This window comes from Vulpes vulpes, chromosome 6 (genome assembly GCF_048418805.1).
Source record: "Vulpes vulpes isolate BD-2025 chromosome 6, VulVul3, whole genome shotgun sequence".
In the NCBI taxonomy this organism is placed as follows: Eukaryota; Metazoa; Chordata; class Mammalia; order Carnivora; family Canidae; genus Vulpes; species Vulpes vulpes.
The window spans coordinates 50,262,390-50,289,374 of NC_132785.1; the positions used below are offsets into that span (position 1 = coordinate 50,262,390).

Consider the following 26,985-nt stretch of genomic DNA (forward strand, 5'->3'; position numbering starts at 1 on the left):
GCTTTCTCAGGTGATAAGAGTAGTTCGGGAGCAGTTCTCTTCCTGTGTGTGGGAGAGAAAGAGACCTGCTTTTAGACAGGATGGGGAGGGCAGAGAATTAATTGCTTTCAGCTCAAAACCTCCTTGTGCTAAAGTACTACCCAGTAGTATTATCTGTAGTTTTGTTTGCTTTGCCTTGATATATTTTTCAGATTTCTGACCAATACAAGCCAACATTTGGGCTTATTGGGTTCTGAATTTCTGTAGTGAATTCGTAATAGTAAAAAAATATTTCGTCATTTAAAAAATCCATATAAAACCAAAAGTATCGTTGAACAGCCCCTGGCATCAGCACACTACCCTGGCCTCTGGTGTTCCATCTCAGGACTGTAGGACTTACAAGGGAAGGCCAAGCTCCCTGACTTTTCCCCCAGAGTTCACTTATTCTGCACCCCAGAGACAACATAACTTTAACTTGAGATGAGCAAAGAATAATTCAAATAGAAGAGGAGGAAATAGAGGGGTGGGGGACCATAGCAAAATAGTACACTTCCCTATTTTATAACATTTCCTGTACTTTTCTGTAACCTGATGCTGCCCTAATTATAGATTTTCAAGAGAACATTTCATTGTACCTCAAATTATATAGTGCTTTTAAAAAGGTACCTTCTTACTGGTTTACCAAATACCTTATAAATGTGTAATTACGTAAAACAATTCAGGATACAGAATAGAAACAGCCTATACTGTTCACAGATGTTGGTATTGTTACATAATTGAGTACAAGGCTTTCAAAGATCTATAATATTTTTCTTGTATAAGAAAGAAATGACTCATTATAGTCATAATGTGTCACAGAGACTCCTGATCAAACAATGCATGGGCTCTGTTTTGTGAGTTCTGTATAGCACATTGTCAATGGACTTGCCTTTGTGGATGGGAAAGTGCCACTTATTCCAGCAAATTACCTTTGTGGCATATGTACCTGCTTGTTAGACAGCTTGTGGGCACCCCAGTGAAGCAGAGGCTGGGCTCCTTTATCGTGGCACACCTGTACCTCGTGTCCCCACCGTGCTGGGCACCAGGGACGTTACCCCTTTCACTGACTCACTCTTTGAGAAACCCACTGAGGACCTGCGATTAGCACTGGCCTGCCCGGCAGAGTGGGGGTGGGTTGGCTTCCTGTGCTTGGCTCCTTTACTTTTCCATCAGTTTTGGTTCTCTCTTAAGATACCAACGATTCAAATCATGAGGAAAGTAACGTCAGTGGAACATAACTGAGGAAATAGGATTTATGAAATACTGGGCTTAATGTTTAATTGTCGATTTCATTTTCAGCACTGTTGTGAAAAAAGAAAAGTTGCTTATCTTAGGATATTAGAATTGGAAGGACTCGTGTGTCCAGATGAAAAAAAAAAAAGAAATTGAAAAAAAGTTAGGTTAGGTTTTATGTTATTGACCATTGTCCCCATTTCTTTCCCTTCAGAGGGAATTGTCTTTTGGAAATAATCCAGAGATACACCCACATTGACCCATTCCTCCAAAGGTTTTGATCTTAGCCTAAGATAGTTCTTTTCTCTAAGAAAACTTATTTTTCAGCAAGAACTTTGAAAGATGAGTTGCAGAAATGGGCTGCATGGATTTTTATTGTTTTGTTTTGCTGGAAATTTCCTCCCACCTCTATTTTTGTAATTCTTGCCTCAAAAACTGTCAATGAAATCGCTGTACCACTGTGACTCCTTGGGGCACATTGGTCGTTCCCCCAAAGACTGAAGTTCAAGAACCAACTTAGCAGTGAAAGAATAAAACCAGGAATATAGATTGATTCATAACCATAAGTGGGCCGGTGTTGAAAGTGGTACATTATGTCACTGCCACATATTGACATTATCAATTATGTGTCATTAAACAGCTAACCTAACTGAATGATTTACTTTGTGTTTAACTGCCTTTTTCAATTAAAGGGAGCAAATGCTGGGGAACTGGTTGCAATATCAGAAACCATATATTTTCTCCTGTTAACACCGGCATCATAAATAAGCTTGCAAGCAAGGGGTGTGTTGGTGTTTTGCTGCGGGCTGTACTGCCCTAGTTTAAGTGGTTCAAACAAGTGATTAATGATAGGGAGCAGGCCCTTACACTGCTTCCAGATCTTTTCTCCAGTGCACTTCCATTTATGTCACCTAGCTGCATGCATGGGAGGTGTTACTTCAGGGTAGATCATGCTATTTATCTCGCTGACACTGTTTTCCATTTCAAGGACCAATGATGTTTCTTTATATACATATACATATTCTCTGTGTGTGTTTATTTAAGTATCATATGAAATATACTATAAATAATATATACATATATAAGTATTATTTAGCATAATGCCCTAAACCTTAAACTGTTGACTTTGCAGTTGCAGTACAGGTGTTGAGGATATTTAAGGACCATTTGGTACCATGAAAAGCAGACTTGCCCCCCCAGGTTTCAGTGGTGATAACTGGGACCAGACATTATAGTTTCTTGGGATGTTGTTTTATTGTCTTGCAAGTTAATATGGTATTTGGATTTCACAAGGCTGAACTATATACACAGTATTTCTCAAAAGTGCATTTCCAATAGATGGATATATTAACTGTTACTCTGAAGTTGAGAATTTGAACTATTAACTGACCCACTATATTTACTCTCTGTGTAAAAGTTTGTTAACAGTGCTAATTACTAAACAGCTGGATTTGTGAAAAAGTGCACAGCAGTAATTTGCACCTTACTGCTGCTTTGCTATGAAAAAAATTGTGAACACACACAGGATGCATGCACTTGATTTATAAACTTCCCCAGAGCACATTTATCCGTGAATCTTTGACAGTTTGACTTTTTGAGTGTAGCATTTGATTTCTATATTTGTGCTCCCAAGACACTCATTTTTACCCCACTAAGAGCTGTTGAGTGCTGAATGAGACATTTTAAAAAGAGAAGAGTAGCACTTTGTAATAAGACTGATACTTTTAAATTTCGATGTGCTTTTGTTTATTATGTTGTGCTAGTTTTAGGGGGAAACCAAAAAAGATTTCCTCTAATCCATTACTATTGATATAAAATCATGAACGGGAGTTGTCCGATTTCAGTGTTTTGGTGATGGTGTTAAAATCGTTGTTTCAATGGCAGATCAAAATGGTTCTGTTGGATTCACATCCTGAATAAATCCTTCTACGTAATTGGAGACGATAACAGACCTAGGCCAGCAGCATTTTGTGTTGTGTTTTGTTTTGGTCTAGAAGAACAACTCCCAAGTCTTGGGAAAGAATTTATTTTTGCCTTGTAGATGGGTCAGAAACATCTGCTTCAGGTAGTTTACAAGTGTTCCTTATTAACCCGTGAGCCCAAAACCCAGATAGGGAGATCTGACTTTGAAAACTACACAGCCCGTGTTTTTGTAAGTGTATATTCAGATTAATTCCACATACCTCTTATTTAGATTTCTGGCAGCGAGGAACTTTTCAAAGAAGTGGGTGTTTCCAAAAAGAAATGTGAAAAATTAAATTTTCTTTACTTGCACAAGAGTTTTTCTGTACTTTTAAGAAATCCTGCTCTTGGGCAGAAAGGAAAGGTTTCAAAGGAACCTCATCTCCATATGGTTTTACTCGATAATCCTTTATCCAGCATCTTCAGCCGTCATTCCTTTGCTTTCTTGCCTGTGGCTACATTTCTATCTCTGCATCAATTAGCACAGTGATTTATACAACAAGCAAGCAGTTTAGAGGTAATGGTACACAATTAACATCTCATTCCACCATAAAGGGTATGCTAAATACCCCAGTCGTTGCTTTCTCTGCCTGGAATTGAAATAAGTGTTTGTCCTAATTCATATGCTATCTGATGTGAAGTGGGCCTGCTTTGTACTGCACTACACCATTAATCTAATTATAGATAGCTGCAAATGAAGTGCTGTCTGAGCTGGGAGAGTGAAGAAAATAGCCTTTTGTCATTTAGCCTGACTCTGTGAAGCAGGATCACACTTTACGGGGCAATACTGCAAAATGAAAATTTCCATAATATTGCTGCCTGTTGCATCTTTTCTAATTGCTACAGCATTGTAAACACAACTGGGCGCTGATATAAATAGAGCTGTAGATATGCTGTCATGTGGGTTGTCGGAGAAAGTCCTTCGAGTGCTGTTGGATTAAATGATGCGTCCTGATTGACGGCTACCTTGAGACTGTGTGGATGGAGTTGTCACAGCATTATGCTAACAGGCTGCCCCAGTGGTTGCAGCTGTACAGACACTTTAACAGCCGCTTGTTCAGTTCACCTTCATCGCCAGGGGCATCCCTCCAAGAGGAGGGCAGCTACATACTCACTGATTCTTGATGTTGGATGTTCGGAGCATTGATTCCTGGAGATTTTGGTCGATTTGGCTTTGCTGGGCCCAATGCTGAAATAGAGATGCTTGCATGTTACAGGACATCAAACCCTTGCTATGTTTGTCCTCTCGTGTTAATTGTATATCCCACAGAGAACTTAGGAAAGGGAGAAAAAAAAAAGTTGAATTAAGATTCTAATTCTACCTCAGTGTTTTAATTTCTATTTAGTGGGGTTTTTTAAAATACTTTTCCGAACTACCGATGTCTTTAGAGATGTGTCATCTTTTGCAGCTAGTCATTTCTGTCACTTCAAGAACATTGACGAATGCTCTCCAGCTCAGAGTTAGGAAAGCAGACTTTTAGGGGCATATTTGAGTGTTCGCTCTCACTGCCACACTGTGGAAATGCAGGCACAGCTGAATGTTGGAAACCCTTGGGGCTGAAAGGTGGAAAACCTTGAAGAAGAGAGCCTTGTATGTGAAGAAGTGCAGTGCTGGCCACCTTAGTGAGGGTCCATATGTCGCATGTGACCAGTGCTTCAGGATGCTGAGGGAATCAATGTAAAATAATTCCTAGTAAAGTTTATCTTTGACCCTTGGCCAAGATGACCCACAGTTGCCAGGCAAAAACACGAACAGTTCATCAGCTGTACATATCCTCATTGTTTTGGAAGAACGACATAGAAACGGAAACCAGAGGTGAACTACTTTAAGAGGAAATCACAAGTGAAAAAATAGGTAAAGCAAACTGGAAGCACTCCTTTTGCAAAGAACCCATAGACCTCTGGGTCATGCAAGTGCAGGCACATGGGATGTGTCAAATTGCTGGTGGATCTAGAGGCCCTAGAGACGCAAGGAGATGCAGAGATGGGCAGCAAGGTGTTTTGTGTGACCACCTGAGTGGAGTTGTGTCCAGAGCGAGAGCTGCCCGGAGCGAGGGCTTCCCTGCCCCTCGGTGGCACATGAGCTGTGTGTATGCATGGCACCGGTCAGCATGCCTGTTCTCAGGGTGTTTTTTGTTAACGGATCTGATCAAAAACATAGATCCTTCCCAAACCCTGACCGCTCCCTCCTCCCCCAACTTCAGCAGCTCTCTGCCCTACACCTTTCCCCCTTTTGTCAGGTTAAGAGCTGCACATCAACTTTTAAAACAATTCCATTGTGTTCCTTTTAATTGTCCATCTCTGGTGGTTTTCTTCCTGGTCCTCTTACATCTGGTATGATTGCCTTCTCTTCCTTCTTTCTTTTGAACTTTTTGGGAGAAATTTTCTTGTTAGACATGGTTTTACATTGCAGAAGCCAAGCAATTCATTTGCTTAGAGACCTAAACTGGGGTCATTAGATGGCACCTCTTTCCCTCCCATTATTGTCCAGCTTGGAGTCCTGGAGAGCACCTGTCCTCAGTGCTTATACCATGAGGTGTGTTTTCCAAGAACTTGATCATTCATTCAGCTGCAATTTTTGAGCACCTCCCTAAGCCCACAGTGAGGCTCCATCCATTGATGGACCCACAGCGAGTCTAGTTCAGGACCCAGGACTGAGCGGCTTCTGATCCCTCATGGCCTTGCAGGGTGAGAACCTTCTGGTCTCTTTGAGGATTTACTTCCCTGTCCTGTCAACTAACCTGTAAAATTTTGGACTCCCACCGCCAAAACATCAAGTTTGTGGTTTCGGTGCTTGCAAACAGTAACAACAACAACAACAATTTAAAGTCAAAACCCTCCAGGGAAGTTCTGCAGAACCCACTAGGAATTTTTAAATGCCTGGCATAAAACCCAACTCTGTGCCCTCAGAAGGCATTTTCATGGATTCTCTCAGCTGGTTGGCTGTTCTGCCCGTGCCTCCTCAGAATTCAGAGAAACCAATAAATAGCAGTTCTGATCATAAGCTTTGAAAGCCCTAGTGTACATTCTTAAATGACTTCTTTTCTGGAGCATCTAGAAGCTTTTATGGTTCTCCCCTGGCAGCTTGTTCTGCAGGGCCCATGTGCTACACTTGCTTGGATGCCACCCGGGCAGGCTGTATGCCACGCTTTGCCAAGCCTGTAGCCAAGACGCAGTTTTAAGAGGCGTGTTTGTGTGGGCGCGCTCAAGGGGTCAGGACAACATCAAAGGTAATCTTAAAAAGAGAACCTTCTTGCTGCCTCCTCTTTTTATATTCAGAAAGGTCTTTTCTTAGCCAACTATTTGCACCGAGGCCTTTCCCGAGGCATTTACCCCGTTGTTATTTTTTCACTTGTGATTACAATAAGTCGCTTATCCCCCAAACAGATTTAAGAACAATAAACAAATACAAAAGGAAAAGGAACATCTCATCAATAACAAAGACTGCATCTAAAGGCGTTGAGTTTTGTGACTCTTTTACATCTCTTTCCAAGCAAAGCAGGAGTCCTACAGAGAAAGGAATTCAAGAGATATGAAAATTATAAAAATAGTAAAAGGATCCAGTTTTAGTCAGGATCTTGTAATTTCTGGGGAGAAATGGAGCTGGGTACAATCTTAGCTCTTTATTTATAATAAGACTTGTTTGTGATATAGCTAAAATTAGTTTTTAAGCCTATCCACTGTGGTGAAATGTGATAAATCATATTATCCTCAGTGTAGAAAGATAGTTTCCCTGAATTCAGACTTCACATTTTGAGGTCAAATGTATGAAAAACAGAGGGAAAAATCTCCATCTGGGTGCTGGCCAGTCACATGGAGCAGCCAAGGGTGCTGGTGGCTGGAGAAGTGACTTTCCCCGTGACTCTCCTCCTGGTGATACTGGATTTCCTTTTCTAAAGCAGATGGAGCACAGATATGAAAACCATGCAATTTGGTACAATTATATTCTCCCTTCTTTTGCTGTCCACCCCCCCATAGTTTAATGAAGGACTTTGAGGTACAATTCATCACTGATAAATAGTCCCTCTGCCCAGAATGTTTATTAGACTGACAGCAGAATGCACTCTCCTTGCTTTTCCATTGCCACTTATGACTCAGATGAATTTTAATAGGAGCAAAAAGCTTTTATTTGCACTGTAATTTCACTTAAGGATCATATCCTTCAGAAACTGGCAGACACTTGTATGTCTTGATTGCAAAACACACACTCAGGAGTAAAGAAACATGCAAAAGATGTTATTATTCAACCTGTCATGGTGGCAAATCTGCTTGGAACCTAGGCCATCAGATCTCCTCCTGGGGCTCTCCCCTACCCCTTTAGAATAGGCCCTGCAAAGAGCAGGCTTAGAGATTTCTGCCATCCCTGTCCAGAATGAAAGGGTGAGTTCTATTTTGTTTTTGCATCCCTGCCATCACAATGCCCACAGGAGGCTTTGAGTTATAGCAGCTTTTTTCGAACAAAATGGGGCTGCCTCCATGCTGCATCTGTCTTACCCCAGGGAGATGTGATCTGGTAGGAATCCAGAAATCTTCAGGTGGTGGTTTCGCCTTCACTGAGTAACACCTCCTCAAACCATTTTATTTTAGTTAGGTGGTTTTTTTGTTTTGTTTTGTTTTTGTTTTGTTTTGTTTTTTGTTTTGTTTTGTTTTGTTTTTGATAGACCAAACTGTGGCTCCTATATTTGTCCACAGCGATGGAGGGTTTTTTTTCCTCCTGGACAGAAATTCTCTTTTATTGGAAATGTTTTGTTTGAACTCCCATTAATGCGCCCCTAATTAAGAGCCACCTACAGAAGTTTCCATTGAAATACTTGCTTGTGCATAATGTTTCTTTCAGTGGTTTTAAAATCTGGATATTATTGTTTTTCCTCACAGAAGATAACTCATTCTATTTCGTCTTTACCCTACTTGTCCTTGGGAAAACTACGTCACGTTGTGTCTAAAAAGAAAGCTAATTTTCTCAGGAGTGAATATAACATATTATGTCTCTAGAAAAATTTGAATTTTAAATATTATTTTGCCCAAAAGGAACACAGAAAGCCTTTGTCTTAACTTCTAGGTGGCACAGCCTCCGTGGAGGGGAGTGGGAGGCATGAGACAGCGATCTGCTGCCATCTGCTGGCAGGTGTTCGCAGGCTCACCCCTCTTCCTCAGGCTGACACAGTTCAATCTCGGAAGTCATGTTAATTGGGATAAGTTTGTAAGCGGTGAAGAGAAGACAAGGGAAATTCCTACTGTTTATCAAGTTTTGAGCTGCTTCTCAGAGTGATACAGGGTGACCACCGTTTGTCATTAATTAGTTACTGGGGTCGTTCTTATTTCAAGAAGTTTCTTAAATAACTAGCTCACAACATGTGCCAGAAACAGATGAATATGTTCTGTTTCTAACTACAATTATCAAAATCCATTTGACTTCAAAGATGTTATCATTTAAATTTCAAAGCTAAAAACGTATGCCAAATGAGTGCTACATCTGAGGAAAAGTTCTTCATTTAAACTCATTGATGGTTTTCTCTCCCCCTCTTTGCCCTCCCCTTAAGTACCAGGTGCATATCTTAACCAAACTAGCTGCAGAACTGAACAGATATATGCTGGAAAAAATGGCTGAGGACACGAGCAGCATTCTGCGCTCCCCGATGCCTGGCGTGGTGGTGGCCATTTCTGTCAAGCCTGGAGACATGGTAAGGACCGTTCCTGTCTGTGGGGCGGGTGGGCTGAAGCGTGGTCCTGCTCTGTGCCCCTCTTGTTTGACTCATGCTGCCCCCAGAGAACAGCAAAATAGCTTTCTTGCCTTCTCTCTTCAACTGTTGCACATTTGAATTGGGTTAGTAACAGTATCTCTTGAATACCTTCCCTCCCAAAGACCTGGGACTGGAATAGAAAGAAGGCCAGATTCATTCTGTTCTTTGGCAAATTTAGTATTTTGGAAGTATTTTATTTAATTTTTAGGTACTTTCTAGCTTTCTGTGCTTTAAGCATCCTTGAAGAACTGATACCAAGAAATAGCCCTTTGGTGAGGAACTTTCTGTATGATTTCTGAAGTAAATGGGAAGGAAAACTAAGGAAAGTTAATCCCATAAACTGTGTAGTACCAGAGCACTTCCGTAACTTGATACATATAATTTGGGATCACAGTTTGAAGCTTTTCATCTTGACCTTGTGACATTAAGGCACAAATCAAAGCTATATTAATATTTCCTCACATGTTCAGTCTCATGATAAACAGGCTATAGACAAATTGATGGGATCCGTGCGTTTCCATAGAGCATGGATAGAAATCTCCACTGATTTGCATCAAAAATAAGAAAACAAAAATACAACCAGATTTCTAGGGGAAACTTAAAACTAGCAGTTTTACTTATGTGCTGGAAAGTAATGGCCAAACATGATCATTCCATTTTCTATGTCTGGTAAGTCACAGGAGTTTACACATTTTGCTGTAAAGAGTGCATTAAAACTGCCTCTATATTTCTGCATTAACAGAAGTAAAATAATGTTGAGAAAAACTCATGAAGTTGGCATTGGCTTCTAGAAAAATATTTACAATAAATGCATATTAAGGAAAAACAATCAGCTTCAGTTGTTTAAGTGATTAGCCCTGAAATGCTAAGGGAAGTTGGAAAACTGACTTAACAGTTGCTTTTACCTGATGATATGGAAATGGACCTCTACCTGCTTTTTCAGAAAAGCATAGAAGAGGCTCAGTAGCTATGAATTGTTACCTTTACTTTAATGGCATTGATATTCCTGGAAGAAAGTACTTGTTAAGACTATCTTAAGAATTTGGGAGAGGGCAGCCTGGGTGGCTCAGTGGGTTACCTTCAGCCCACGGCCTGATCCTGGACACCCAGGATCAAGTCCCATGTCAGGCTCCCTGCATGGTGCCTGCTTCTCCCTCTGCCTGTGTCTCTGCCTCTCTCTCTGTGTCTCTCATGAATAAATAAATAAATAAATCTAAAAAAAAAGAATTTGGGAGAAATGATACATAGAAATTACATATATGCATTTTCATTCTAAAGGGTTAGGATCATAAGATGATAGCCTGTTGGCCTTGACATTAAGAATACCTACAGCGAGATGTCTAATCACTATGTTATATGCCTGAAACTAATGTAATCTTATGTGTTAACTCTACTCAAATAAAAAATCTTGTAAAAATGCCTACATATGGGGCACCTGGGTGGCTTGGTTGAGTGGTAGACTCTTGGTTTTGGCTCCGGTCATGGTCTTCAAGTGATGAGATGGAGCCCAGCTTCCAGGTCAGGTCCTCGCTCAGCAGGGAGTCTGCCAGAGGCTCCTCTCCCTCTCCCTATACCCCTCCTCCTGTGTGTGTGTGCATGCATGCACATTCCCTAAAATAGATAAATCTTTTAAGGAAATGCCTACCCTCATACAGTGCATTATCAGAGCAGTCAGTGGAATCTTCTAGCAACTAGAAATGTAGGTTTGTAAACAACATGGTGATTATTTTTGTTTGTTTTCATTTTTCTTAGCTTTCTGTAGAAGCTACATAGGCTGCCATTCTGAGCTTGTCAATCCCGATTGTGTAGTTTTCATTATAAAATCATATTTGCACTTAAAAAAAAATAAGCGTGTAACTGAAATCCTTACTTTTCCAACACCTAAGTTGAAACCTGAAGGGTGGGCAGGAGGGGGCACTAGCTTCCCTCTGGCACCAGCCTCCCTCGTACCTCTCTTGGGGCAGAGAACTGGGAGGGAGCTTGCAGCCTCCTTGTTTCCAGCAACTGCTTTCTTCTAGTCTAGCATCTCCAAGACACTGGGAGGGTTTAGTCTTCCTACTTTCCATATCCTGGCTAATAATTTTATGTGGGAAAGCAAGGCATTTAGTAAATTGGGACAATGTGGTATTAGTTGTTGGTTCTTTGGGATAGCTCAAATATTGAAAACCACCACCCATAATTAAATGTGGGTATTCGAGAAGGGTTTAATTTGAGAACTAATTGTTCAAAATATGTTTCTGTGTAGTAATGGGACCTCTATTTTATGTAGTCCTTTCAAGTCAGATATGGGTGAATTGGCTCCTAAAATCTGTGTCGCTCACCTTAACTTAGATGCAAGTGCTCTCCGCTGCCAGCCTCAGCTGGTCGGGGAACTTGCGCTTTCTTCTTTCCACTGCCCACACCTCTTGGCCCCTGCACAACTTCCTTTCTTATTCTGTGCCATTGTGTTTTGGTAAAACAATGTTTTCTCTTGAGTTACTATTTGTGAAAAGTCTCCCCAAATCGCTAATACCTTCACCACATGCAGAGGGTGGGGACGGGAAGCAGGGGTTCATCGCAGACTCTTTACAGCAACTTGTACAATGAAATCTGCTTTGTGTAATTAAAACGCAAAAAACTTTCCTTTGCCCAAAGGCACAGCACTGACTTGAGGCCATTATGAGAAATAATACTTGTAACTTTTAAGTTTTGTGGTTTGAAATTATTTTAGCACTGTGGGGCATGTTGTGTTGTTCTAGTACTAGCAATAGCTGAGCCAAAGTTCTGCTTTTATCAGTAGAAAGATAATGGAATCAATCATCTCTGTGTGTTTTCAAGGAAAAATAGGACCTAAGAAATAAGTAGGGTCCTACAACTATTCTTATTCTTTGAATTTTTTAATAGATTAAATTCCAGGTATCTGTAATTTTTATATTTAGGTTGAATAAAACTTGACAGATCTTAGAATGGTGGGCCTGGCAGTAATGTGTTTCACAAAAGCACCACATAAGTAATAAATAATAAATCTGCTTTGTGAAGTAAACAATCTTAGCAGAGTTAAAAAACAAACAAAAAAACACCTTAGGATGAAATGATATGGGGTGGTTGTTCAGAAGTAATACATGCACTCAGCTGCCTGTGGGAAGGTCTTTCCCCTCTCTGAGCACAGAAGCTGTGTGGGGTTTTTTTCTTTTTTTCTTTTTTTCTTTTTTTTGGATTCACACAGCAAAAGTTTCTAAAATCTTTCAATGTCTTTTACATAGTGTTTGACATTAAATGTGGCAGTAAAACCATCTTTAAACAATTGTATGATAGCCTTTTTGAACATGTGTTTTGGGGGGGTGGATTCTGGTCAATAAAGCCAAATGCATACAAGCAAACAGCCCAATAACAAAGTAGGAGTTGATTATGGAAACTCAGGAGTTACACATTTAATTCAGAAAATAGTTGATAGAATGACTTCTTTTTTTAAAGATTTATTCATTCATTCATTCATTCATTCATTCATTCGAGACACAGAGAGGCAGAGGGAGAAGCAGGCTCCATGCAGGGAGCCTGATGTGGGACTTGATCCCGGGTCTCCAGGATCAGGCCCTGGGCTGAAGGCGGCGCTAAACCACTGAGCCACCCGGGCTGCCCCGATAGAATGACTTTGATACACCTTTAGTCCGCTAGGTTTTTTTGTTTGTTTTGTTTTATAATCCACCCTCTGAAAATACTTTCACAACTGATTTTTCATTTCAGTTAGAAAAATACCTATTTTTATTTAGCACCATCATAAACTGAGGGCACTTTAAACAAAGACAGCATTTCTTATAACTTGTTTTAATTTTTAAAATGTCTACCTTTATAGTATTCTTGAACAAAAATATTAAAAACACATATTTTCTCAATAATGGCAGAGTGTACTTGCCAGCTTTAGGCTGAGAGCTGCTGAAATGTCACACAGTTTCCATTTTGACTCTGAAGTGTAAAATAAAGTCATTAGGGGAACAGTTGTTTTGTTAGCCCTTTGATATCAGAAACAAAGCAAAAAATAAAAATAAGGCAACCCAAGGGGAGATTTTAACTGTTGCAATGAATCGAGATTTCTTCTGAGTTAGGTTCCAGTTCAGGAGACATCTCAGATTTGTATCTGAAATATCCAAACCATCCAAAAAAGAAGAAGAAGAAGAAGAAGAAGAAGAAGAAGAAGAAGAAGAAGAAGAAGAAGAAATATCCAAACCATTTTAATCCAGTAACAATTGAGACATGAACCAGAAGCCGGCTGTGTCTCCTTTTACGTATCTTTCTTTCATAATTATCACTTTGTGACTTATTTGCGAGACCAGATCAAAGAATAGATTGGCAGTAAGTACCTTTTGCTGCTTTTCTTGCCACATGGCTTGTTCCATATTAGTAAGACAGGCTTGGGAGTATTTTTGTGTGGCCAAGATGGGGAAGATCCATGTGTAATGGAGCTTGGCCTTTAGCAGAAGGGAAAGTAGGTGGTTGGGACTTTGGTTCTCCTGCACAGCGTCTTGGGCAAAGAATGATATATTGTAAAGTGCATCAGTGAGAACATAAAATTTGTCATCATTAATGGGAGTACCACCCAGATTTTGCCCTGATTTTTTCCCTCCTTGCCTGTGCTCCTTCAGGGGATCTAGGGGAAGTCTCCCAAGCAGCTAGATGGCCACTGATAACTAGGCACAAGTGTGCTGTTTCAGAGCATGGTGTTCACCTCTTTGCCCCAAAATCATCTATAATTGAGCCTACAGCTGATCTTGGGGAAACTGCAAATAAATTTGGCAGGAGACCGGTGATTTTCCAGTCTTGAAGAAACAGGTTTGAAGGCCTCCTCCTTTGCTCTTAGGTATTCTAGATGAGGAGCATTGGAATGGGCCCTCTTGACAAGTTTGTTTGGCAGTGGCTTCTGTACCTCGTGCGGCCCAGTATCCACGTCTGCATCTTTTCCTTGTAGAGGACCTGGCCTGACAGATTGATTTTTCAACTTCAAATTACAAAATATTGCAAACAAAGTTGCAGAGAATGATACAAGTACTCATACGCTCTCTGCTCATTTTTACCAGTTTTGCTTCCCGAGGTACTTAACAATAAAATGTAGCTTATACTGTGAAACTACCCTGGGGCTCTCCCTAATCAGATTCCTTCTTCAGAGGTGATGGCTACTCTTATTTTGGCCTTTTTGTCCTTTCCAGATAACATTAATTTTTCAATGTTAGGGTTAATTTTTGTTGGAGGTAGCAATTTGAGAATTTTAAAAATCTAATTTAATTATCCAGTATAAGATAAAATATTTTTACAGATCAAGCAATAAATTGTTTTAGGTGAGTCTTCTGCAAGTTTGGTATTTGATTTTATTTTTCAAGAAATGATCTACTTGGGGTTAGAGGCTATGTTATCTTGGTTTTAACCATTTTCATAGATGGCAGTTTGTAACCTTACCGAGATTCAGAAGATCTTTTTTCACCCTTTTGCTTAAAAAAACAAAAACCAAAAACCACATCAAGTCCCTGAGTACTTTAAAACAACGTCCTTCACAGAGGTGGAGGATCCAGATTGATTTCTTCAGATACTGTAAGTTCTCTAATTAGGGGCTCTGGCTCCAGTTCCCAGCAAATTTAGAGGGCGAGAGGGAGAAATGGTTTCCATTTTAAGGAAACGGGACCTGTTTTGTATTGGCCATGACTCTGTATTTGCTCCCTGCTTGGTTGCCCACTGCATGGAGTCAGGGAGGCTGCCAGGGCAGCAGGGGAGCGGGGCCAGGGAGGAGCAGGCAGGGAGAGTGGGGGGGCCAGGGTGGGGAAGGGGCAGGCAGGGACCCGGAGTGTCTGGTGAGCCCGCCACCGCGCACCCCCCCCCCCCCCCCCCCCCCCCCCCCCCGCCCCAGCTAGCAGCTTCAGTGGATGCGTCACTCCTCATTGCACGTGCCCTTCCCAGTGAGTCAGGCAGCTTGCGCACAAACTCATGGCAGGAGGCCTCAGACTGCAGATAAGGGGTTTGGTGGCATTTCTGTCACCTGCCTCCTCTTTCTTTGTAATTTGATGTTGGTTCCTTCCATCACTGCTTAAATAGTAGACAGTCTCCCGGGGTCTTCCTCCCTCCCCCTTTACATGACTATGTTGGGACGCGAATGCACATTTCTTCTTGGAAAATATCAGGGGATATTTACCAGCCTATCTTCCGGGCTCAGAAAGAGGAAGTTATTATAATCAGATTCTAGCAGTGCCTTTTAACCAAATCTGAGAGGCCTTTATCTTGTGGCTGTTAACTGCGTCTTTCTTCAGATCTAAGGGCCATAAAATGCATTGCATTCAGGCACCTGTGTTCTAAGTAGAACAGCCTTTAAAATGTAATTGAAGGATTTTCACTTTTGTAGAGTCGTCGGCAGGGTTGATATTGATCCACACTTTCAGGGGCCCATGCAGCAGAAGGGGAGACTGCAGCGGGCCGGTAAGCCCTCCGAGCCTTCTGTCTAATTTGGCAGAAAAACACAGAATGTAGGAAAACAAAAGAAGGCTCCTTTTCCGTAAAAATTCTTGCCTCCCACCCACCCCTCTTCCCCAAAAAAGGGACTTAATTTTTCAGCTGCACACAGTGATTTGGTGCTCACTCTTGCATTGAAACAGTTGCTGTCTGAACAGGCAGGAAACAGTTTTCTTTTAATTGCTGAAATCATTCGGAAGTGCTTCATGCCCTGCTTTTCTATACAGCAGATGCTGTGCATTAATTGGCCTGCGTAGAAGTGACCCAGGGTTCCTTGCAGCGGGGCCCAATTTTAGGCAGAGGGTTTAAATAGCTTATTTATTATTTTGTATAATCTGGCGTACATTATGTACGTCCGCACGTGTCGTATTTCATGGTCTGCAATTTCTAATGTCATATGGGTTTCAAAACCTGTGTTTCTCTGGTAATGTAATAGCAGCAGGTAAGCTCAAAATACCATCCATCAGGAGCTAATTTTTTATCCAGATACCACAATGACTGATGAACCTGTCTTTTGTGTGAACGTTTAGCACAGTAGAAAGCCATATGCCACTGGCACCGTTTCCTGTACATTCTTTACAGTTGCTGGAGAGTAGGCTTCAGGCGGGGGTGGGGGGAGCGCTCCCTGACATTATGTCCTCCTTCCTCCACTTAAAGGATAACTCCTTTAAAACAGCCCTGGTTTTGGACGACAAAAGAGGGTAGGGGCCATCTTCGAGGAAATCCGACTCCCATACTCATTTTCTTGATCAGAAATAGGACTGCACACTCTTAATAGGGAACCTTGTTTTGTTACTCCCCGTCTGTTCAAAACAGACCTTCGCCCATTAGAAGGGCCTCCCCTGTGTGGGAAGAGCACAGCTGTTACTGTAAACCTCATCCCATCACTGTATCACCCCCATTTTGTGGCTCTGAAGGATGAAATTGAGAAATGGAATACTGTGCAGTCATCCTTTACATCTCCAATTTTAGGCCTTTGCCATCATTTTCATGCTTTTATTCCAAATCAAATAACATTAGTGGGCTACACCATCTTCTGATAAATGTCTGCTCTCGAGCACAGCTTTCAAGTCTGGACTTTTGGGGGCTTCCTTTTATGTTTGGTGGAGGTCTTTTTTCCCCCCTTTCTCTGCTCATCCTCTCTCCGCACTTTCTTTGAGCTTTCTTCGGCATTTGCAGTCTGAACGATACAAGTTGCCAAACGTGTCCCGGTCTTAGTGTGCTTTCCAAGAGGGACATGTGCAGGAGAAGGTTCTGTGCCTTTTCATCTTTGGGGAAGGAGTGAAGCAAACTGGTAGAAGGATATTGGGGGCTTTAATCAGAAATAAGAAGGGTTTTAAATCATTAGCACAACAAAGCATACTATAAGCTTGAAGATAAAAGTCTCTGGGGGAAAGAGTCCTCTGAAAATAAATGGAACTTGATAGATTTCCATATCATTTATAACTTCCCTTAATTACACTTGGAAGACTTGCCAGTAAAACTGGAAAATTGGCAGCCTAGATCCATTAGAGTCATTTTGCCGACCATGGCAAGCAGCTGGCTTTACTGGATTTTATTTCCCATCACTCACAATTAATCATCAGCTGGAGATGTCTGAAACTCTTCAGCACAGAGCACTGCTGCCTGACATTCAGGCCTCCTAAACATACTAAAATCTGCTGAGTAAATGGGCCGGGTTTTCTGTCCAGCTTACTCATTTTGGAGTGAGGCAGGCCCTTGCTTAATGAGTGCGCCCTGATAATCGGATGCGAATGTGAACCTTGACCCCACGTCAAAGGAGAAGATGCAATAAACCGGATGAAAGATACAGGACTGGGGCCTCCAAACTTTACACCAATTAGACGGGCAGCAGAGAAGTCCATCAGGTTGACTAGGTTTATCGAAAAGACTGGCGAGGCTTGTGACCATTTTGTAAGCCCAACGTCAGAGACCTCTTGTCACAATCAGTGAGTCTTTGTCAGATGATGCACAAAAGTGTTAGAGAAGTGTGCGCACAAACCCTTCAGAGGCCGTGCCCTCACACAGGAGCTGTCCGAGCGCTCCCTGCCCATGCGAGCACCTGGGGAAATGCGGAGGGTGTCCCCGTGCAGGGGAGGCTCTGGGATCTAGGGGGCATGGGTGGGGGAGAGGTGGGCAGGGGGACGTCTGGGGGGCAGCAAGCCCCACGTAGCTCCTCTGGCTGCAATTATGGAGGGATGAAATAGTGTGAATTTAGATCAACTCCGTGTGTGCGTAACACAATTCTGCTGACCAAGACGTTCCTCACTATTTTGTGGGGTCCCAAGGAACAACCTCCAAGAGTTTTCTCTTTTATCAGTGAGTGAAAACAGACTACAAAACCCATTGCCTAAGTAGGCAGAGAGGGAGAAACAAATTACTTAAAGTTCCATCCAGAACTAAGTAGAAATGGAGAACTGCAGACCAAGGGAGGTGACAGGAGGGGACAGCAGGCCCGGGTTGCAAGGATTGGATATGGATTCAGGGCAGTGCTGCCGGTCGGGCCCCTGTAAATCCAGAGGCACTTTCTTTGAAGTCAGAATTTTAATTAAATTGCCAGAATCACACAACAAAAAAAGTACTGTAACTTTGGGACTTTCCCACCTCTCTTGATTATCTCTGAATGAGAGGTTTTGTTTTTCTGAGTAGTGTGATTGGGGACCTGCCACTTGTGTCACCTGGAGGGCACCTCTTTGCAAATCATGCAGGGTACAGCACCCAGAGCCAGCCAGGAAGGATGGTCAGAGGGCAGCAGGCCCTGATCTAAGCACCACCATGGCCCAGGCCCCACTGCCCTTCAGCGTGGGCCCTTTGGCATCCTCGTCAGATTGGTCTGTGCCCCCTTGGTATGACCACTGGAAATCCCCTGGGTTCCTATGTGCATTAACCATGAATTCACTTAGTTGAAGATCCCATAAAGGACCAGTGGGGGGCGCTCTATGTGGCCTGCAGATTCTGGAGGGTGGGCCAAGCAGCTGAGAGGGATCACACCTGCTGCAGAGGGGGCTAGTTTGTGCCCTTCACCCCAGAAGCCCGCTGGGCCGAGGATGGGGAGACGGGAGCCTCTGAGCAAGCCCTGGGCTCTTTGATGACAGTAGAGGAAGCCCAACTGGGTGGAGGCTGGGGGGCAAGCTCACCTGGGTCCCCGCTGTGGGCACTCATCCACCCCATGAAGGAAAGAGCTACCAGAACCCAGAGGTGAAGAGCTGATTACTAATTTGGGGGGAGAATTTCCGTTCTGTTTTGTTGAGTTTCAGATCCATTTCCAGAAATCCACTGGGACCTGACTGGGACGTTGCCTCCTGGAGGTCAGCCCAGGCTCCCCAGCCTCCGTGAGATGGTACTATGGGTCCACCGGAGTTTTATGGGTGGAGCTAAGTGGCAGGTGCTACCCTGGGGGACTTGGCCTTCTCTTGTCTCACGGGGTCCCTGCCTGCCTCTGAAGAGTAAAAAAAAAAGCCCTGAAATGAGGACTGGAGGGGGTAGCTGTGCTGCCACCCTGCCTGCCGTCCCTCTGCCTTGTGAAGAGCAGCCCTCGAGTGTGGATTCTTCACTCTCTATGGAATGCAGATGCCAGGGGAAAATGAATCAAAACAGGCAGTGAGCACAGCGCTTCAAAGCCCAGCTCCCTAGCACAGCGTCTCTATCCTGTGCCAGCATCGAGCCTTTGGCATCCCCTCTCTTCCTAGATTTCTGTGCCAGGAAAAGGCAGCCCACCACCTGATCAGCAGAGGAAAGGAAGGCACAGGGCGCAAGCAGTCCCAACTGCCAGCAAGACAGCTTGTGCCGTGCAGGGGGCCGGAGGGGGAGCTCGGGGATCATCTGGGGATTTCAGGAAAGAATATTCTCTGGGCACTCCTGCGACCCTGAGCCAGCATAGCCGCAGTGGTGTGTGTCTAGGAGCTCCACACTGGGATGCCCACCAGCACCCCAAAACAGCCAGCCAGTTGCCCTGGGAAACTCAGCTTTACCATTTCAAGAACTGGGAGGCCCTTCTCACAAGGATAGGAGAAAAATTCGGCCCGGGTCCATGGTGCTTACCCATCTGGGGCAGCAGAAAGAGGATTCGTAGAGTGGCTTTTGGTCACAACTGCCTCCTGGGTTGAAGTCCTAGGCTTAGCCAGGGGGCTCATTCTCAGACTCCCCTGGCTTGCCTCCTGCCCCCACCCCCCTCCAAGGAAAGGCAGGTAGAGCTTGAGCCCACGCTTGTGGGGCTACGGGTCTCTATGCAAGCACTGGGTGCAGCTGGAGAAAGCATTCCCTGTGCTGGAAGACACCTTCCAGGAGCCACCCCATTGTTCCTGGGCATGTCTTGCTGAGGTTAAGACAGTGGTCCCCCGGCTGGCCATGGTTCCCAGCTCCCCAGGACTAAGGACAGAAACACTCCATGTTTCGGTGACAGCTTTGCTGAGATAAAATTCACATCCAGGATGGCTCAGCCCCTCACAGTGTACACTTAGTGGTTCTCTTCGATTCCTGGAGTCACTCGTGCGACCATCATCACAGGTAATCTAGAACACCCCCCCCTCTCCCACAAGAAACCCTGTGTCCATCAGCAATGGCTCCCCTCTTCTTCCCAGCCCCTAGAAACCACAAATCTTCCAGTCTGTAGAGATGTGCCAAGTCTGGACGTTTCACATAAGAGGAGAATGTCCCATTTTTGCCATGTCTTGGTGGTGCCTGATGAAGATCGAGGGAATGGTCCTTCTCTGCTGTCCCCCAAAGATTCACTTGGAACATAAAATATTAGAGGTCATTGCTGCTGCTTTGGTAACATTTCTGAGCATTTGACAAAGAATCTCTTGATGGCTTCACTCCTGAGTGTTGCCGCAAAACTAGAATGGTTTTAAAACTTGTCTTTTTTCCTATTCGTTTTTCCAGGTAGCAGAAGGTCAGGAAATTTGTGTGATTGAAGCCATGAAAATGCAGAACAGTATGACAGCTGGGAAAACTGGCAAGGTATGTCCCCAAGTTCCCACCAGCCCTCACCGCTCTGTGACAGGAAGCAGAACTTGCACCTTTGGCTTTTGGATGGTCAGGCCTGGAAGGGACCGTGGGGGTGACCACTGCCAACTCCTGCCCCTGCAGTCCAGGACATTAAGATGGGGAGGTCTGTCTGAGGTGCAGGTAGTCAAAGAACAATTCTTCTTCACCTTAATGTCTTTCAAATTAAGGGGTCTTTAATTTTTAATGTTTACATCTGTCTTGGAGGCAGTTAGTGATCTGAGACTTACATGACACAGCAGGAAGTGGTTTTAGAGATGCAAGAATTAATGTTAACTCTTCAAGATAATTTCTCCACAAAGAGAACAATTCAATTTCAGATCAAGAGGAGCTGAGAACCCCGTGTACGCACGTGGGATGTAATGATTTGTGGAGAAAAAACGGACTTGTATTTGTCCTGAAACTTGCTAAAACTTCTTCCATGTATTTTCTCTTTGAAGAAAATAGAAAAGTCCTTTTAATAATAACTTCATTATCCTTCCTGCTTCTAAGAAGATGCCACACTAGCAGAATGAGCCTTTTCCGAAGGACAGCTTGGTTTGGAGGTGTCTGCATCCTGGAGTGAGGTGGGGCAGGGTGGGACAAGGAGAGGAGCTGTGGGCACCATGGCCTGCCCTTTGGCTGTAGCCGAGACCGAGCCAGGGGTATTGGGGGGGTCCCTGGCAGAGAAGTACTGTCCGCTCACAGTGTCATTTGTGTCAGAGGGGGGCAGCCTTTGTCATCTCAAAAGGAAGTGAGGCTGCTGGCCCAGCCCGCAGGTCTGGCAGCGAGGACAGAGGCTGGGTTTGTGGTGGGTGGGCCTGGAGCTGCCCAGTCAGGCTGGAAGAGGCTGCCATCAGCTGGGCCCCATCTCTGTGGCGTTTGGGAGATGAGAATGGCACAATTTGGGAATCCAGTTTTGGGGAATCCTGCCCTCTACATCTGATGACTTTTCTAAAAGTGAACCAAAAATGGTATCTGTTCTTTTGGAAATTGTTGTTTTTGCTCCTGGGATTACTTAACATTTATGTGACATTAGTGTCACAAAATGTCCACGTGTGATAAGAACCTGGCCTCACTTGGGGGGTGGGGAACAGATTAAATAAATAAATATATATGTGTGTGTGTGGTGTGTGTGTGTGTGGTGTGTGTGTGTGTGTGTATGCATGTATGCATGTCAGATGCCTGCCAGGGGCCGCCCATGTTGCTGGACTGGGGTACTGACAACAAACATGGCTTTAGCTCCCTAGTCTATCATTGTGTTGTGTGGCCTCATGGTGGGTCTTGTGTGGAGGCTCAGCTGATCCCTGGCCCTCGGCAGCCCCCAGTGGCTTTCAGGGTGGTGATGGGCTCTGGGTCAACTTGTACTTTGGCCTAAGCCCTATCATCTGGATCCCTTCCTGGCCATCCCATTTCCTTCTGCCCCCAGGGGCGCCCTGGGAGTGGCTAGAGCCCTGGCCCAGAGGAGCAGACCCTGGAGAGTCTGGGGACTAGCAGTTCTTATCTGGAGAGCCATTTTTCCTCCCAGAGAAAATGTTCACAATGGAAACCGGTCCTCCGTGTAGTCCTCGCAGCATGAAAGATACATCCTCTGCAAACATCGGAGGCTTCAGATCAGAAAGAGCAGCCAGTGCCAGTAGCACCTACCAGGCCTTTGAAGTAGTCACTGCATAGCTTCGCATGGTTCTGAAGGCTCCTGGGCTGGAATTCAAGGGAGAAAGGCCCTCCTAGGCCTCAGCTTCCTAGCGGAGCAGCAGGGACGCAGGCCAGGGCACCTGACCCGTGTGGTGCAGGACATTCTTCCTGTTTGCCAGGTCTCAGGTGGCCAGGAAGTCCTCGCCCACCGTTTGTTTTTATGCCTGAGCAAGAACCTCCCAAGAAGTCCAAAGGCTGCTTCTCTCCACTCCAGTACCTCATTTCATTTTAAAGCTGAACACAAATTCAGGAAAGCAAAACATGTCTACAACCGAGATAAATGAGTAGAACGGAAGGGCAGTGTGGCACTTCCATGGGGCTCAGCATCTGTTCCACATTAGGCCACAAGCACCGTCCATGCAGCTGCACATCTTCGGAGCGTTTCGTTTCCCTTCAGAAGGAAGTTTATGATCTCAGGCTACAGAGTTTCTCCTGTTAATTAGTGGTCCCTGTTTTGTTTGAATCTTGTAGAACTATGTGTTTTTGTTTTTTTTTTTTAAACACTAAACCAAGTATGCATTAACTCGCAGAAACTATTTATGCCACCTGTAGCTGCAGAAGGGCTTGGGAGGGCTGGCTGTGGAGGGTTCATGGCACAAGTGCTTCTGGCTTCTAGGATGCCGTGCAGACCTTGGGGGTACCCAGGGCAGGGCCAGCGGGCAGACATCAGCACAAACTCCGTTGGTCTAGCCACTTCTGGGACAGCCAAGGAGAGGCCAGGAGGCGGGAGACAGGAGGCGGCAAGTCACAGCCCTCCACGAGGACATAGCTGTGCGTGAAGTCCCCTCTGCCGAGTGGGGGCCGACTGTGCTACCTGTGCGCAGGGCCTGCCAGGCTGTCTCTTCATTTCCAGAAGTGGATGATGAGCTGGCTCCCTCATGGTCTAGTTAATAATTCTTACTACCCCCCCCCCTTTTTTTAATTCAAGGTGAAATCAGTGCATTGTAAAGCTGGAGACACAGTTGGAGAAGGAGATCTGCTCGTGGAACTGGAATGAAGTATTTATAGCCTTTCAGTCATCACCCAATTTAATTAGCCATTTGTATTATTATTATTTCACACTCAATTTATTCAAGCATTTTGCAGGAACACCCCTGTGCAGCAGATTTTACATGGTCATATTTATTCCACATATAGTCAAAACCAACATTCTGCCAAAAAATCACCAATGGAAATTTTTATTGATATAAATACTTGTACATATGATTTGTACTTCTGCTGTGAGATTTCCTAGTGTCAAAATTAAATCAATAAAGCTGAGCATTTGTCTAAATATTAGTCTGGCCTTTTTTTGAATGAAGACAATGTACATAAGAGGCGACTGGCTGTGCCAGTAGACTTTAAATACTAGTGTTTCATTGTGATCTTTAAAAAAAAATCTATATAAATCCTAGTTCTTTGCCTTAGTTTCATTAAATAATCATTTGCCACCTCATAATCTGATTACCTACCTCTCCTGGTTGAGGCCCTCACTCTGGTCTGTGGCTATACCTGACTTCCAAAAGCCTGTGCAGGACCCCCACCCAGGAGCTTGGAAACCCCCTGCCACCTGCCCCGCCTCCCCCAGGCTTTGCTGGGGCTCCCTGGCCTGAGAGTGGTGGGTGTGGCTGCCACAAACCCATCAGTTGATACCCATCCTTGCCTTTTTGTGTTTTTTTGTGAAGCAAGTTTCCAATTAAGAAAAAAGGGCTAAAAATACTGATGGTGTTTTTGTGCCAGATGCAGTTAGTAATCATAGTCTACCATTAAGTTGAAGAGCAAGTGAGCTCTCCCAGCGGAGAACGAGGTTACTAAGGATCAGCAGCTGCGTCTTCACTGCTTCTGAAATTCTTGGAATACATTTCATACTTTGCTGGTAAGTAAGCAGAGGCAGAGGCGTGCGCTGATCTGAATCTACACTGACAGATTATCAGATGGAGGTGGGTAGTAATTGGTACTTCGTGCCTTGCTAAAATTATTTTAAGTGCTGTTTGTATTTGGAAGCTAAGCTTTCTGTCAGGCCTGAAGAACAAATTACTAATGTGTTGGTTTTTCTCTGAAAGGCCCCCCCCCCGTACTCCCTAAACACCGCTCCCTCTGGGGGCAGGGACAGCACCTTGCCCCTCGGGCTCGGGTGAGCTTCTAGCTGACATCGGACTGCTCAGCAGTATCTGCCAGCAAGTAGGTGGCTTGTTATTTTGCTAGGTTATAATGAAAAGAACCTTCTACCAAGTAACACCCCCCCCCCAAAAAAAAACCAACAGTAGTACCAACACTTTAAAATTCGGTTTTCCAAAACATCCAGTTTAATGTTACATGATCATCCTTAGTAATCCCTTCTTTAATAAGGTTGATCTGAAAATTGTGAATAATGATGTTTTATATGCTTTAAAACTACCCCCAAAACACAGTATGTTTTTCTTGAGGTTCTTTTATTAATGCTGAGATAACCCAAATCAGTTTAAAAATTCATCTCACTGTGACAGGTTAGAATCAATACAGTGGGGTTGCTAAAATCTACCTGCTACACAAAGTCTACATTTTAAATGTTATCTTCAGATCAAAGCAAAGCAAAAAAGAAAGAAAGAAAAGTATGACATGAGTTCTTGAAATGTCATTTAGGGGAATTAAAATCCTGGATCTTCCTTATCCCATCCATTCAAGCCCAGGGCGTTCCTGAAGCAGCAAGCAACAAAGCGCTAGCAGAAAGATGGGCTTCAGGCATAATCTTGTGATCAGTATGTCATAATATTGGGGAAATCGGCTACAACTGAAAGAGAGATTGTTCCTTTTCCCACAGATTAAGTTTTACAACTATGTGTTTCAGGGAGCATTATTCCGCTTGTGCATTCAGTAGTGTGGTCCGAGGGGAGGCATCCGGGCCATCTGTCCACAATCTCATCATCACCAGGGCTTCCTCTGTCCCCTGGTCAAGGAGCAGTCCTGGCACTTCTCACCTGTTCTCCCGTGGATTATAGCGCAGCCCATGTTTCCCGTGGGAGTCATAGTTGTCATGGGATGGGAGGTGGACCCACTCAGGTGAGTAGGTGCCTGTGCTGTACACGAAGCACTGCAGGGTCCCGTCTGAGGCCAGTGTCTCCTCAGGGGCTCCCTGTGTGTCTTCCCACTCGAGGACGGCGATCCTCACCAGCATGCGCTGGTACATGTCGGGGCAGCCCTCAAACTCATCCAAGAAGCGCAGCATCTGCTCATCCACAGCATAGATCTCCCCGACCACACACTGCCCCTGCCCCGGGAGGTTCAGCAGACGTGGGATGTTGTGCTCGCCAGCAATCACCAAGGGGTACGGTTCCACCGTGCGGCCCCGGCCTTGGAAGGCTGCGCAGCCGTTGGTGCCATCCAGCAGGACCTTGTGGTTGGGCTGGCCTTTCTTCAGAGTCCCATACACAAACACAGGGGCCATGCGGGCCACAGAAGCTGCGGGAAAGAAAGGAAGCAGACTGTACACACTGTGTGTGGCAGAGAAGGATCTTTCCATCTTAGTGGGGGTTGGATACTTCGGGAAGGGCCCGACAGGAAGTACTCCAGGCTCTGCTGGGCCAGCAGCTGCTCACGAGCCCCGCACAGCCTAGAGCCCACTACTCTTGCCCCTTGTGTGGTGGGCCCTACGGCTCCAGGAAACACCAGCCACCCTTTAGAGTCTTCTGGGCAGAGGCACTCATTTAGGACCATACCTGTCAGAAGGAGACTGCCTGCCTTGGGATCAAGCCCTGCAGAACTGCTGTTTCTTAGGCCGGTTCATTTTCAATCTTTTTGAAAAGACTTTAAAAGTTATACCATAAATATATTTTATTAGAAAAGTTAGAAATACCAATAAGCAAATATGTGTACATACACATGTGCATACACACACACGTATAAAATAGTCACATGTAGTCAGCTACAAGAGATTATTCAGGTGTCAGTACTAAATTTACATTCTGGCCCTAGCAGTAGGACCCAGCAAATTTTAACAATCACACCTTCCTTTTCAAGGTCCTAGAGGGTAATGAGGCTTCCCTGTGACTCACTGTGACTCAGCGCGGCAGCCTTGGCTCTTGTCGTGAAGGTAAATATTTATTGCTCACTGGGGTCTGGGCCACAGATTGTTACATAATTGATAAAAGTCATTTGTGTTAAAGTGACTCAAACCAAACTAGAAATGAAGTTAAAGTGGGCCTCTCCTCAGGGCCTGGCATCTCGCTGCCCTACATGCCCAGCGCTGTGTGAGGACAGAAGGAAGACACCTTGCGCAGGAATACAAGATGCATCCATGTGCTGGCAGCAGCCCGCCCCCTGCCAGGAACACCTGGAAGGTGACACCCCCTAGGTGCCAGTCACCTGGCAGGTGGCCCTTAGGGGAAGTCACATTTGGCTTACAGGAGTTGCACTTTTTGGTGTGGGGGTCTCAGCCTCGCCTCGCCTCCTCAGGGCGTCTGGGGAGGGTGCACGGCCCCCACAGACCCACTACCTCTATCACCAGCCTGCAGAGTGTCAAGAGTTGCGCAGGTTTCAGGTAAACTGCGGTCGGACAGGCTTGGCTGTGAGAGTAGCACCAGGCTGGCCGAACATGTGCATACCGGGCAACATTGGGACACCTTGAGCAGGACAGGGGACATGGTGGGAGCTCTAGTTCTAGTGACTCCAGTGACAGGAAGGACAGATTAGAGCTGTGGGGTATGACAGGGAGGCATGCTGGGCATGAGAGTCTGGAGGTGAGTCAAGGAGAAGATAGAGTGCAGCCATAGAGGGAAAAGGACATTGTGGGCACCAAGGAGCTGAAGGTGACAGGGCTGCTGCTACAGGGGACCAGAGAGGGTGGGCAAATGTGAGCACAAAGAGGGTGTCAGGAGGAGCCACGGGGGGTGGGGGAGGCTGTGCGCCAGCCTTGGAGACAGACATTCAG

At 44.6% G+C, this 26,985-nt stretch overlaps 2 protein-coding genes across 11 annotated transcripts in view; one reads left to right on the forward strand and one right to left on the reverse strand.

Annotated features, from left to right (window-relative positions):
- Positions 1-23,373, forward strand: part of PCCA (propionyl-CoA carboxylase subunit alpha) — a 391,732-nt gene extending 368,359 nt beyond the window's left edge. For 3 of the 4 annotated variants that reach the window (XM_026003697.2, XM_026003698.2, XM_072760945.1), the window contains 3 exons: positions 8,754-8,894; positions 20,304-20,381; positions 23,029-23,373. In XM_026003697.2, the coding sequence (XP_025859482.1) occupies positions 8,754-8,894; positions 20,304-20,381; positions 23,029-23,097 (288 nt within the window). In that variant the 3' untranslated portion in view covers positions 23,098-23,373. Of the gene's footprint in view, positions 1-8,753; positions 10,007-12,483; positions 13,120-20,303; positions 20,382-23,028 lie in introns of those variants that run through there. The other variant, XR_012002039.1, reaches the window with a different exon arrangement.
- GGACT (gamma-glutamylamine cyclotransferase) overlaps positions 23,140-26,985 on the reverse strand; it is a 44,092-nt gene continuing 40,246 nt past the window's right edge. For 6 of the 7 annotated variants that reach the window (XM_072760947.1, XM_072760951.1, XM_072760952.1 and 3 more), the window contains one exon: positions 23,140-25,517. In XM_072760947.1, coding sequence (XP_072617048.1) covers positions 25,033-25,517 — 485 coding nt within the window. In that variant the 3' untranslated portion in view covers positions 23,140-25,032. The remainder of the gene's footprint in view (positions 25,518-26,985) is intronic. The other variant, XM_072760946.1, reaches the window with a different exon arrangement.